At 47.3% G+C, this 12,901-nt stretch overlaps 1 protein-coding gene across 1 annotated transcript in view; it reads right to left on the bottom strand.

The window, feature by feature from the left end:
- Positions 1 to 12,901, bottom strand: part of cds2 (CDP-diacylglycerol synthase (phosphatidate cytidylyltransferase) 2) — a 31,306-nt gene continuing 18,405 nt past the window's right edge. The window contains exons 9-13 of the mRNA XM_043681247.1: positions 10,334 to 10,402; positions 9,242 to 9,394; positions 8,906 to 9,025; positions 7,552 to 7,655; positions 1 to 6,282 (exon numbers count right to left, since the gene is read on the bottom strand). Of these exons, the coding sequence (XP_043537182.1) occupies positions 6,159 to 6,282; positions 7,552 to 7,655; positions 8,906 to 9,025; positions 9,242 to 9,394; positions 10,334 to 10,402 (570 nt within the window). The 3' untranslated portion in view covers positions 1 to 6,158. The remainder of the gene's footprint in view (positions 6,283 to 7,551; positions 7,656 to 8,905; positions 9,026 to 9,241; positions 9,395 to 10,333; positions 10,403 to 12,901) is intronic.

Raw genomic sequence — 12,901 nt, 5'->3', positions numbered from 1 at the left:
TCATTTTTACTTGATTCTTTTTATTTGCAACATACATAAATATTGTGTAGTCTTTAACACCATCATATATATATTTAGACACGTATGCGTGTGCGCACGCACACACATTAAAGTTGATGTTGAATTAAAAACAGGCCCATATACAATAACACATGACAGCAGGTATCACTTCAATTGGATAGTTCATACTTCACACAGACAGACACACATGTTGAAGCACTTATTAAGGATTTACTCAACCACTTTACTGAAATAAACACATCTGTGAGTCTATTCTGCAACGTAACTGGTTCCGAATTAATGCTGTGCTTTGGCCTCTGAAAGCTTTCAACACGATTTCAGTTTGACGTTGGAAATGTTGAACCTTGGAATCTGCTTCTTTTGGGCTGGAACTCACAAATCAAACCCAAAGTGTAGGTTGTGTTTTGAAAGTAAAGCCGTCACAGTAAGTCTCTTGGTTAGGTCTGACAGCACATTCTGCTGTACTGTCCTCCTCTGGCAGTCCTGGCTTCCTGCACTTGACACCAAACTCACCTCTCTCTGGTTTGGACATCAGGAACTGCCATTGCAATAGTTAAGTGTGCATTATGGTCCACCTGCTCTCTGGACATTGCTGGTGACCAATAGCTGGTCTTAACTTTAAATCACTAATTGATTGAAGAGAGGAGACAATTTCATAACTAATCCTGAGGCCTGAGCGAACACTCATCCCTTTACACCATCTGGTGGAATTAAATTGATCATTCTGGAATTGCAGGCAGTTGATGCTTTCTTTTTGAAACCACTATCAACTGTTATTAAAAAATCCAGCTGGTGCATTCCTGTCCAATGATATCCTTGCTCCAGACCCACAATGTGGCTAACTTTCAACTGCCCACTGAAATGGGCCAAGCCTGTCACTCCGAGCAAAGCGAATTTGGGATGGGTCAGCAAGCCCACATCCCATATCAATTGGGGCTTCCTAAAAATGGAGTTTGTTTTGCCGGACCATTTTGATTTAAGCTGGTAGCTCATCGAGAAATTCACAAATCATTTGGGTGAGCTCACTGCAGCTTTGATTTTATTTTTGGGTAAATTTACTTTTTGAAAGGAGATTGCACAAGTACGAGTTTCTGCCAATCAAAGTAACATAGAGCAAAAAGACATGAAGTGGAGGTTGTAGCATATTGCTGCCAGACTGAATAAAGCACAGGGAAACTGATCATGCTCATGATTCACTGGCTTCAGACATATCAGCAAAGACAGCAAGAGATTCATATCCAGGACCAGAGCAAAAGCTGCTCTGGTGGGTTTTTGTTTGGCCTACCTGGAGGAGGGAGTAACTTGGACTAGGTCACCACTCAGAGGTGTGAAATGCATACAATGTCAGCAAGCCAGCGAGCTGGCTGCAGTCTCCAGCAACAGTGCACCAGGAAATGCCCAAACACAGCTCTGCACCTTCAGCAGAACACAGGCTGTATTGTTCACCACTGCTGTCCACGTTTCCTCTCAGAAATGAGAGATTACAAGGCACCTTGATGGGACAATCCCCAACTCCTGCAGAAAGCTCGCTCTCAATTTGTCATCTTGACTCCCCCAAACTACCATCCAGCACGTCATTCTCAATATCCTGAGCACACATTAGGTTCTTGTGTTAAATTTGCAGCTGAATCATTTGAACCCAATTGAACCTGTCCAAGTGGGTGCAGTAAAACATCCTAAACAGGAATTGTGATGCGATAAGGAATGACGAGATCTCTTGCAATGCAGTGGCTGTGGCCCGACCTCTGAGGGAGGATGCCCAGATTCATTACCCCTAGCTCCAGAGCTATGTTAGATCTGAACGGGTTGATGAATATTATCTGCAACGACTGAATCATTATCAACCAAAAACCCAAAAGAAGCAGCATGTTGAACCTTTCCAAGATCAAAGAGACACAGCATTGACTCGGGTCTTCATGTTGCACAAGAGTGCATGGAGTTCATTCAAGGATTTAAAACACATCTCAAGAGTTTTCACAAAACTGCAATCAACACTGCCTTCCGAAATGTGAATTTTACTCAATTCCTGCAAGCCCCCTGACACCCACACCTTTGTCATTCCCAGGTTTTGCTTTTGAAGAAATTACCCTTCACCCCAAAATGTTCACAAAAGACCTGCCAGGTGTTCCCAGCTGCTGCTTTGATCCAACAGGTATCTCTCACAGTGCCTGGGTTGGAGTGGGAATGGGGAGGAGCAATCGCATTATTACAAGGTGTAGGGCCTTGTCTGCCAGCACTACAGGTTATGATGAGGATGCTGGGGAGCTTCAGCTTGCTGTGCTGACAGACACCAACACATGTGGCCTGTCTCCTCACTCAATGCCTGGAGTACAGCCCTGTGTGACTGGGGCCCGCATTCCCCATCACAACCCAATCACAGCGAGAATCAGCAAAGAACTTCAAATGACTTACTTCAATGGCATTCTAGTGACAGGTCAGCTTTGGCACATGTTGACTTGCTCTCGCTCCATGCTGGTGCTGAGACCTGCAGGGTTTTCAGGACGGTGCTGTCTCTAAAGGGTTAATGTACGTTTGCACATCTGCAGTTCTCATTCTGGGCTGGCTAAGAAGATGTAATTATACGCTGCATCACCCATGCACATGGTACCAAACACAGCTTGAACTTAGTGCTGATGGTGATACTGCCTGTTTGAATCAAACAAGGACTTTGGTTCAATGGTGTGTGGATAGTCTTTTCAGACTCAAATTTGTATCAGTGCTTTTGTAACAGACCAAATCTAAACAGTGTAACAACGTTGTCCTTCCGCAAGCTTCAGCAAAAAAACAAACAGCATATTTCAGGATGTGATTATTTGTTTGTTTGTTGGTTGGTTTGGCATTCCATCCAACTTCTTCCACACCAATTTCTGGAAAATTGGTTCCTCCGTCAATCTGCATCCAATGGCTCCCAGGCTTCCATGCTCAAACTAAATGTTGAACTTCAGAAACCTGTTTCTTACTGCAGACTTTCACCAACAAACATTCAACCAATCAGAAAAGTAAACTATAGAAAATTTCAGTGTTCAAACAAAGAGTCTCAAGGGGAAAACAAAACCCCATGCTAAACATACTTGGTGCCGCAGTGCGGAAACCGTGCTGACTGGAGTCACAGCAGGCTGAGCAGGAGCTAGTTACAAGTCAGACAAGAGAAAGGGATGGAGGGACAATCACTCCTGATAAGGGTTTCAAAGTTAACCAGTTGGCGCTGGCTACCATGTGTTTCAGAGAGACAACTTTCATCCCAGATTTGAGTTTATACACAAGAGAAGCTGCGAAACTCAGAACTTGTTCAGTCTCTCCTTCCTTCGTGCAGTGCAGCCAGTGGATGAACAAATTCCCTGGGCATTTGCTTCCCACACTTGACCCTGTACAAGCAGGAGTTGGTTCTCATATTTGGCCATGAGGGAGGATTTCCCTTTTCCCTTGAGGGGGGGGTAGGGGGTTCTGTCACCTCGAGGATTGTTCCTTGATGACAGAAAATGTTGAAATAATAGACAGGCAGTTTACCAGACGGTGAGCTGGTGTGAGTCAGCAGATATGCAGAGAGCTGGCTCAGCCTGCCATTTGACATCAACACCATCCTTTTATCTTCCCAGTCAGAATTTCCATCTTGAGCAGAATGGCATTGAGAATCTTTCCCTGGTCAGGCAGCAAATGTATTTTCCGATAAAATCAGCACTACTAGCCAGTCCTATCAAAGTTGAAACTTCCCTAAACTGGTACATCATTCTGGGGTGCTGTCAAAACCAAGCCACGACTGTGCATACCACAGCCTGAGTAATTAAGTGGCAACCATGCAGCTACTAGGTATATTGGGGGCCTTGTGAAAATGGTTTCAAGATCATTGCATAATGTACTTTGACCTTGTCTGCCTCTCAGTTCCCAAAGTTAATGCTGCTAATTCCTGCTGAGGGAAATTCACCAGCTCAATCAGTGCTTTCCAGTCAGATGAAGACAAGTTGGCCCTGTGTCTTCAACCAACGACCTCTCGTCCACCGTTCACAAAACATGTCTCTCCTGTTGGCCCCACCTGCTGTAATTTATTCCACTTGCCAGCAGTAACACTCTCCAGTGAGCCAAGCTGTTATTAAGATCATCTTCCCCCACTTCTATCCCTCACATGAGTGAAACTGAGCAACATCACCCAGACCGAAGCAACTCTGACCTCCTTTTAACCTGTCCTATTCCTTCAGTCCACCAGCTAACTAACCCCTCTTTACCAGTGCCTGATCGCTGATGCTGAAGTACTGGTCTAAGCTGCAGCATGCTCTCTGATAATCCAAGATAGCTGAAGCCAATAATATGTAGCACCCTCCTGCAAGCACACCTGGTCTTTCACCAAATTCACCACTTCAAAACCAAAAGCAATTAGCGAGCAAAGGCTGGAAAAGGTCAGTACAACAATTACTTGAAACGTGGCTGTCTCCCCTGACCAGACACTAAGCATCGCGTGTGAAGCTGTACACACTGAGAATGCATGGTAGGTGGGGCTCAGAAGTGGACCGGACCTGCTGTACACTACAGTAGGTAACACAGCAGCTGGGCACTGCTTCTGGCTGGCTATGAGCTGGTCGAATGCGGTGAAATGACGGGCTTTGGGAGTCAGGGTCAGGAAGTTGGGCAGCAGGAGGTGTAGGAGTATGACTTGGGGTCTTGACAGAAAGACGACTATCACGGTCTCCTTGGACCCTTCACCATCTTCTCTGGGTAAGGCAAAGGGAGGTTGCTGGAAACAGCAGGGTGAGCCAACTTCCAAACCTGCCCCAGTCACCAGCTGATCAGTGACACATGCAGAAATCCCAATTCTTGTTCACTGAATCTATTCTGCCCTGTCTACTTTATTCAAACAGAGAGAGCAGGGAATCCGGATTGTAGGCTGTGCTGTACCAGTTAGAATTCAGCTTGTTGAGGGGTCCTGACCCCCATCTAGCATTGCTGTCTGGACACTGGGCTGGGGGAAAGTGCTCCATCTGCATCAGACACCATCTAGGCTTATATGTGAAGGATGGCCTCCAGGCTGTTCTTGGAAGCTCCCCAGGGAAGGATTCATTGACAGAAGTGATGGAAACTACTGCACAGCGACTTCTCCTTGCAACAGCATGTGGGTCAGTGCTGAGGTCAGATAACAACAAAATACTGCTCGTGATCACACCTTCCTTTTCAGACGGACAGAGGATGGATCTTTGTGTATGAAGGTAATGTTTGACATTACTCATCTCTGAGGACACTGCCATCTGTGGAGCTATTTTTCTTGATGAGACTACGCGGTTTGTGAAAATTTCCAAAGAAACGGACAGCAGTTTTAGCCATGGGTCAACAAGAAAGTTTGGCTCAATCCAACAAGTTCAAGAATGTGAGGGGTATAACATGGTACCCCAGGAACTCTGACCCTCAGGTAACAGGTACTCCGACACCTCACTACTGACAAGTGCCTGCTGCTCCACTCTCTTTCTCTTTTTCAACCTCCACTTGTTTCTCCATGCCTCCCATCTATCTAAAGGAACACAACCAGTGCAAAGCACGATTCTCAAAGCTCTCTCAGTTGCCTGGAGAAGCCCTACAAATGCAAACATAAAACTTGAATGTGGGTTTTTTTTTCTCAAAATGACACAGCCTGTGTTACACCAAATTTCTACATCTAATCCACCCTAAGAGTACATTCTGGCTAAAGAGCAAGTAACCGCGGAAAGTCAGTGAGACCTTGAACACAAGATTCCCCAAGTGGTGCACAGTCGGCTAGGATTGGTATACTATTGAGTCCAGATCCATCCTTTTTGCACAGTTTCTGATTCAGCCTCAGAACTCCTCACTTGCTTTGCATTGCAAACAGCAATGGTGCATCTTTGTTTTTGAAAAAAGCATTTTGTGCGTGTGTGTGGGTGTGTCTGTTAATCACAGGCTCAGCACATCAGTGGCAGAACAGCTGATGGGCTGAGACTCCATCATTAAACTCGTGCGTACTTTCGTGATCATTGCATCGACCAGAATGTGAAGCTTTTGTGTCGGAAGGAATCTGAACCTCAAGATTACGTACGAAAATCGCTGGTTGGATATGAGATTGGACACACACTGTGTTTTGAGAGCAAGTTCAGAGGCTGGATTCATTCCTCAGGCTGGTGCACCAGAACGGGTCAGCTCTACGCTCCATTCTGCAGGACACCTTTCTGGATCAGGTTGGCCTTCAGGCTCTTGAAGATCTGGAGCTGTTGGTCAACGCGGAGAGCCAGCAGCTGCTGCAGCAATTTGCTCGGATTCGGGCCCCTAAGGACCAAGCAGAGACATTTCAATACAGACCCCCTTCCCCCACTCTGGAAAACCAAGTGCCAGAGATTTTAGCTCTCCTCATCCCGCACAAACATACCAGCTGCTTCCTGTTCAAGGGATACACATTGGTGCAAACTCATTCCTGTTTCTTGGAAATGGCGCTGTGGGATGTTCATTGTGCACCTCAAACAGCAGATGGAGAGGGCTTCACAACCGAGAGAGCACCAGTCTATGCTGAGACAGCTCAACCCTCTGGACTGATGCATGGATCCATGATCATATCATTCATAGTCTGGTGGCTGTCTTTGACTGGCATAGACTCGATGGGCTGAATGGCCCTTTTCTATGCTGTACACACCTCTGTAACTCCAAGGTGAAAGCACAAGCAAGAGTGGTTCCACGACAGTAACTTGCAAAGGGAACGTACATGGCTGCGGGCTCAAACCATACACTTCCCTCCTGTCCGCTCTAACGGGCAAGGCTCATTGTCAGGAGTGGGGGACTGTTACATTATCCAGGTAATGTATGCAGTGCACTAACAACAGATTGCATTTAGGTAGCATCCTTGTGCCAGGGGAATCTGCCAAGGCATTTGACGTCAAGGGACCATGAGAGATTCGGACAGGAGGGTGCATCCTAAAGGAGAGGAAACCATTGCAGGGTTGGAGGGTGAGGGGGGAATGGATGTTCTGGGGAGGGAATGCTCAAGACTTGGACAGAGGGCACAGCCTCAGTCAAAGGGACAAAGTTGAAAAGGCCAGTGCTGGAGGAAGAAGTAGTTTCCTAAACTGCGGCCAGGCTGCAGGAAGTCGAGAAATGAAGACACTTCCTTCCTGAACGCTGTCGTGACCCACTTTGAGTGCTGGCAGGTCAGGGTTCACTCTCCTAGCACACTGCCTTCACTCTGTACATCTGGCATGTTCCCTTAGAGGGTTGGGAGCGTGTGGCACTCCCTGCTGACGGGGCAGGATCCTTCAGCACATTTAAGGCTGAGACAGACAGAGAGGTTCAGAAGTGGATGTCAGTAATATTGGGTCAGCCATGATCCTACTGAATGCTGGGGCAGGTTCAATGGGCTGAATGGCCTACTCCTATTCCTATTTCTTATGGTCCTGTGTCAGTTTGGGTGCTGGGCTGTTCAAGGTACTATGTAAATGCAGCTTATGTGGAAATTTTGCCTTGAAGTGGCTGGGTAACTGAGGAAAGGTGATGCCCTGCTCCAGTGAGTGCTTGGTGTTATGCTGAGGGGATACCACTCATTCTTACCTGATAAAGCTGGCAATGTAGACATTCACAAAGGTGGCCATTAGATACTGGCAATCAAACCGATCCATGATCCCGCCGTGACCCGGTATGGTATCAGCAAAGTCCTGGGAAAAGAAGCAGCCACGGGAATCATACCAATCCCATCTTTCAGACATGAAGTCACATCAAAAGTCTCCATCTCCTATATTTTAAACATTCACCTCCTTCTAAACATGGATCCACCTGTTCAGCAATTGCTCAGAGAGTAGTCAGTTTCTGAGTAAACCCTGAGTGTCTTCTCAGGAGATGTACGGACAGGCTCGCCTTCCTGCAGACTGACCAAATGGATTGGCTCCTTCGAGTTTTGGAGAATACAGTGAGCCGCAGCAAGACACAGGGTTGCTGCCACATAGTGGGTAGCTGGAATACACTGGGCCATCGTGACAAATTGGCTTGCTGCCATATACTAGGCCATTGCTCTACACTGGTGCACTGGCAAACACTGCGTCACAGCAATATAGTGGGGTCACCGCCGTCAACTGGCCTGTTGTCTTACACTGGGCCACTGGGAGGCAGTGCTGGGGAACCATTGACAGAGTCTCTCCGGAAATCTCTTGGTTCCCCCATCCCCAATGAAAGGGAGAGAATTCATAGGGCAGCGTTAGCATCCATCTCATGGGAAGATGCTGTCAGTGTCCAGGTAAACACACTTAAGGTTAATACTCAGACATGGAGCTTTAGGAGCTGCACAGCTCCTTATTCAATACCAATGTATCCTCGGGCCACTTTCCTGTCTGATCCTCATTGACCTCTATCCCCTCTGTGTCTGAACATTAAACTAGGCTGATCAAGAACTGTAGTACTCCCCAAGCCTGAGCAAAGACACTTCTCCTTATATCAGCTGTGTACATGGGCACCGTATCCAGAGAATGGAATGGTCACCCCCATCACCCACTGCCTGCTCCCAGAGCCTCCAGCCAGGTGAAAGCAAGCATCTGTCTTTGTCAGCTCCTGGAAGATATGGATGTATTGTGACCAGATCACCTTTGGTGGTCTTCAGAATCCCAGCCGCTTTCTCAGCGTGGCTCCAGGGTCATTTCAAAACCTGGCAGTGCACGTTCACTTGGGAGGGAGTCGCTCAGAGGATTTAGGAAGCAGGGTATGGGACCAAGTTAGCCTGCTCTTGTGTGGAGACACTCCAGACACAAACAGGCTAACAACTTCAGCATGAGGTTGCAATGATCTGTATGTTTGCTTGTGTGCTGGATGGTTTGATCACTTTCCCTCTCAGTGTGCTGGCCCGCTCCCAAACATTGCAGCATCTCTCTCTCTCTCTGCCAGAAACCCTGGCCAGGGAAGGAAGCATTAGAAATACCTTGATTTTGAATGCTCTCTTGAAGCCGCTGGCAAAGAATCCTCCAAAGGGGCTGATGAGAGAAGCGAAGGTGGAAAGGGCGATGCTGTGAATCTGGAATGGATAGAGCCGGATACTCTCCTGCAGCCATGGAAGAAGAAGCAGAAATCAGCTCACTGTTTTTTTGGTAGTTGGAAAATTCGAGCTTTGAGGGGCTGTGTCTGGCCCTGATCTTCAGCCACACACATTCAGCCTGTTCCATTTTGCCCTTTCAGTGCTCTGACTGCCCAGCCCGTCTACAGCAAAAACAAAAACAGCTCTCAAACCTTTACTCGCGAGAGGTTGCTGATGACATACCGAGCCTAAAATGGTCTGGGCCAGACAGGGGATGCTGTAATCCTGCAGCTGGAATAGTTCTGATGGCTCACAGTCCACGGTGAAACTGTTGGCATCATTGTTGAACTCAAATGGACAGACAAAGTACTTGTACCCCGACATCACGTAGGAGAGCTGCAAAATACAAACACAACCCAGACTGAGAACAGACACTTTCCAAGAGTGCTGGCTGTACTCGGTGCTGCCAAGTGCTGTCCCAGCTTGTGACACAACCCCGTTTATGCCCCAGGCCTGCACCTCTACTCTCTGTAACCCTGCAACCACTGCTCTTGGTCATGTGATTGCAAGCTGTGACAGAGCTGGCCGGTGGTCCACTACACTGTGCGGCCAACCCAGAAAAGGCTCCTCACAATCACGGCAGTGATGGACTGTGTGAGGCCATTCAGCCCACGGTGCCCGTGCGGCTCGTACAGGAGCTAACCAATGGGCTCCTCTCCCGCAGATGTTTTCATGCATTAGGCCAAAAGCCTTTGGATAGTTCCTACTGAATTGGGCCTCTGTTGTCTTTTCAGACATCACTGAGATTCTCTCCATTCCCTCTGACTCTCCGGCCATAGGTTCGCTGCGATTGGCCCTAGTTTCTCCGACTTATCCCAGCAAATTCCTTGCTTCACTTGAATCTGTTCAAGCTCCAGTGAATGATTTCTCTCTGCTAGGAATGACCCCCAGCTTCAGCAGTATCTCCCACTCCAGCTACAATTGTAGCGAATTCCCTCGTTCTAACCCTTTCCTGGTCCTCTTCCCAAGCACCCAGCTCTCCCTCTCACACAAAGCAAACTGCCTCTTGCACAGCACGTGACTCCTGTCCAGGCCTCGCAAAATCAAAGGTGGAAATTCAGGGAAGAAACCACCTTCTTCGCAACTTCCAAAACCTATTTGAGTTCGTTCTGGCATTTAACACGTTGTTTCTGCTGACCACCGGGTTTAAGGAAGACCATTCCTGGTTTTAAAAACAGGAGCAGCTGAAAGAGTCACAGCTGTGTAGAGAAATGATGGTGGCTCCATGCTTTTTGGTCTGACTCTGTACAAGCCAGTGTTTTACTGAATTCTCACCACAAGACCAAACAGAACGGTGGAAAAGAATCCTCCGATAAATCCTTCCCAGGTCTTCTTCGGGGACAACTGTAAAAACACAGATATGAAAGACATTCAGATCTTTTTTGCGATGCCAGAGCATTGTAAAGGTTGCTGTCAGTCCTATTGTTTTGGGATTGTTCTTTAAAATTTCACTGTCTAACCATGATTTGGAGATGCCGGTGTTGGACTGGGGTGTACAAAGGTAAAAATCACCCAACGCCAGGTTACAGTCCAACAGGTTTAATTGGAAGCACACTAGCTCCTTCATCAGGTGGCTGTGGGACAGAATCATAGGACACTGAATTTATAGCAAAAGATCACAGTGTCATGCAATAGAAATGATATATTGATATATGATATACCAATGTACATTGGGACCTTTTGCTATAAATTCAGCACTCTGAAAGCTAGTGCTTCCAAATAAACCTGTTGGACTATCATCTGGAGTTGGGTGATTTTTAACGGTTTTACCAGAAACTGCTTTGCAACATAAAGTTCAACTTGAACTCAAGGCTGTGGGCCATATGTGGGAAAGTGGTGCTTGTAAGGGGAGGGTATGACTTGATGGGCCAAAGGGCCTTGTTTTGACTGAATGACTCTCTGAAGTGACTGCCACAAAACCCAAGGTGATCCTAATGTGTAATTGACTGGTTAGGGACAAGGCTGTTTCCTCTGTCTCCCTCCACACCCACTTCGGTCTTGATCTGAGCCAGGCTGAACCTGAATTCAATGGAGAAGGAGTACAGAACTCAAGACACATTCCACCTTCTGGAACCCCCTCTGATTCCCTATTGAACAGGATCCAATGGCTCTTCCATACCCCAGAGTCCTTTTTCAGAGGGACTATTGATATGCTTCCCAGTATTAGGCTTGAAATTGGCTGGGAGCAATTTCAATTTCGGTCCCACACTTGTAGCTCTGTAATCCATTCCATGATGATCTCCCAGACTTCAGGCTGGTCTCTCAGCCACCTCACCTCAACACAGAAAGAATTCAGGTGCTTAACTTCTCTCCGCTAAGTCCTGCCAGCACAGCTGCCCGACATGACACAGCACCTACCTTTAGTCAGATAATCCCAAGCACCATATCCTGATATTCCTTTGTCCCACGCATCAGGAGCAGGAAGAGGCCATTTCACTCCTGGTCCTGCTCCACCACTGACGGCTGATCAGACTGCCACCTCAAATCTATTTTCCTGCCTATCCCGTTCACCCTCCGTGCATCACAAGAATTGATTCATTCTTGCCTTGAAAACAGTCCAGGATTCTGCTCCCAGTACCTTGTTGTTGACAGAGTCCCAAAGCCTTTCAATCCTCTCAGGATTGTATTCCACACCGCCTGTTTTTAAGTGGGCGATCCCTGATCGTTAAACAATGACCCTTCATGTCCTCACTGTCCCTTATAGCTTCCCCTGAAACATTGTGTCTCAACCACTGTGTGAAATGGTGAGTCTCTCAAGGGCGATCAGCTCTGTCCACTCTCCTGAGTTTATTCAGTTTGATTTCTGGAGAGAGGGAATCGGAGCTTTCTGTCTTAAGTTGCGATGTGGCTTTCACCTCCGTACGCTTTATACTCAGCCTGGCTGCGTTTTGTGTTTTGTTCACCTCCATGTTCTGCCTTTAGTTACACTGATCTGGAAAGCCTTGCACTTTGTTGGATCCCACCTCAGGGTTCCCATTTGTTAACCTGTTGTGAAGAATTTATATTCTCGGCTGACACAGCAAGAAAGCACTATCCCTTTTGCATCTGCAATTGAATTTGAATTCACTAAGTCTGGAATTAAGAGTCTCCCAATAACCAGGAATCCATTGTTGGTTGTTGGGAAAAACCCATCTGGTTCACTTTTCGGGAAGGAAACTGCCATCCTTCCCTGGTCTGGCCCACATGTGACTCCAGACTCACAGCCAATGTGGTTGACTCTGAACTGCCCTCTGGCTAACTGGGAAATGCTGGTCTAGCCAGTGGTGCCCCATCCCATGAATGCATCAAAAAGACTTATCCATCTCCAATTTTGATCAAGCGACAGTGGAATCACAGAATTATAGAATCCCTACAGCATGAAAGCAGGCCATTCAGCCCATCACATCCGTGCTGACCCTCTGAAGAACATCTGACCGAGAGCTGCTCCCTACCTGTCCCTGGAACCCCACATATCAGTGCATCAGTGGGTGAAAGTATGTCACAGCCCAGACATGTTTACCACTGGGATGACAAACTGAAGTGGAAGTTGGACTGTTATATAACTGGGAGAAAGTGAGGACTGCAGATGCTGGAGACTAGAGTTGAAAAATGTGGTGCTGGAAAAACACAGCAGGCCAGGCAGCATCCGAGGAGCAGGAGAATCGATGTTTCGGGCATAAGCCCTTCTTCAGGAATGAGGCTGGTGTGCCGGGGGGCTGAGATAAAGGGTATGTGGGAGGGAATTTGGGGGAGGGGTGCTGGGAATACGATAGGTGGAAGGAGGTGAGGGTGAGGATGATAGGCCGGAGAGGGGGTGTGGGCAAAGAGGTCAGGAAGAAGATTGCAGGTCAAGAAGGCGGTGCA

Source organism: Chiloscyllium plagiosum, chromosome 42 (assembly GCF_004010195.1).
Source record: "Chiloscyllium plagiosum isolate BGI_BamShark_2017 chromosome 42, ASM401019v2, whole genome shotgun sequence".
Lineage (NCBI taxonomy): Eukaryota > Metazoa > Chordata > Chondrichthyes > Orectolobiformes > Hemiscylliidae > Chiloscyllium > Chiloscyllium plagiosum.
Note: the sequence above shows the minus strand (reverse complement) of the source record. Positions and strands in the feature narration are given on the sequence as shown.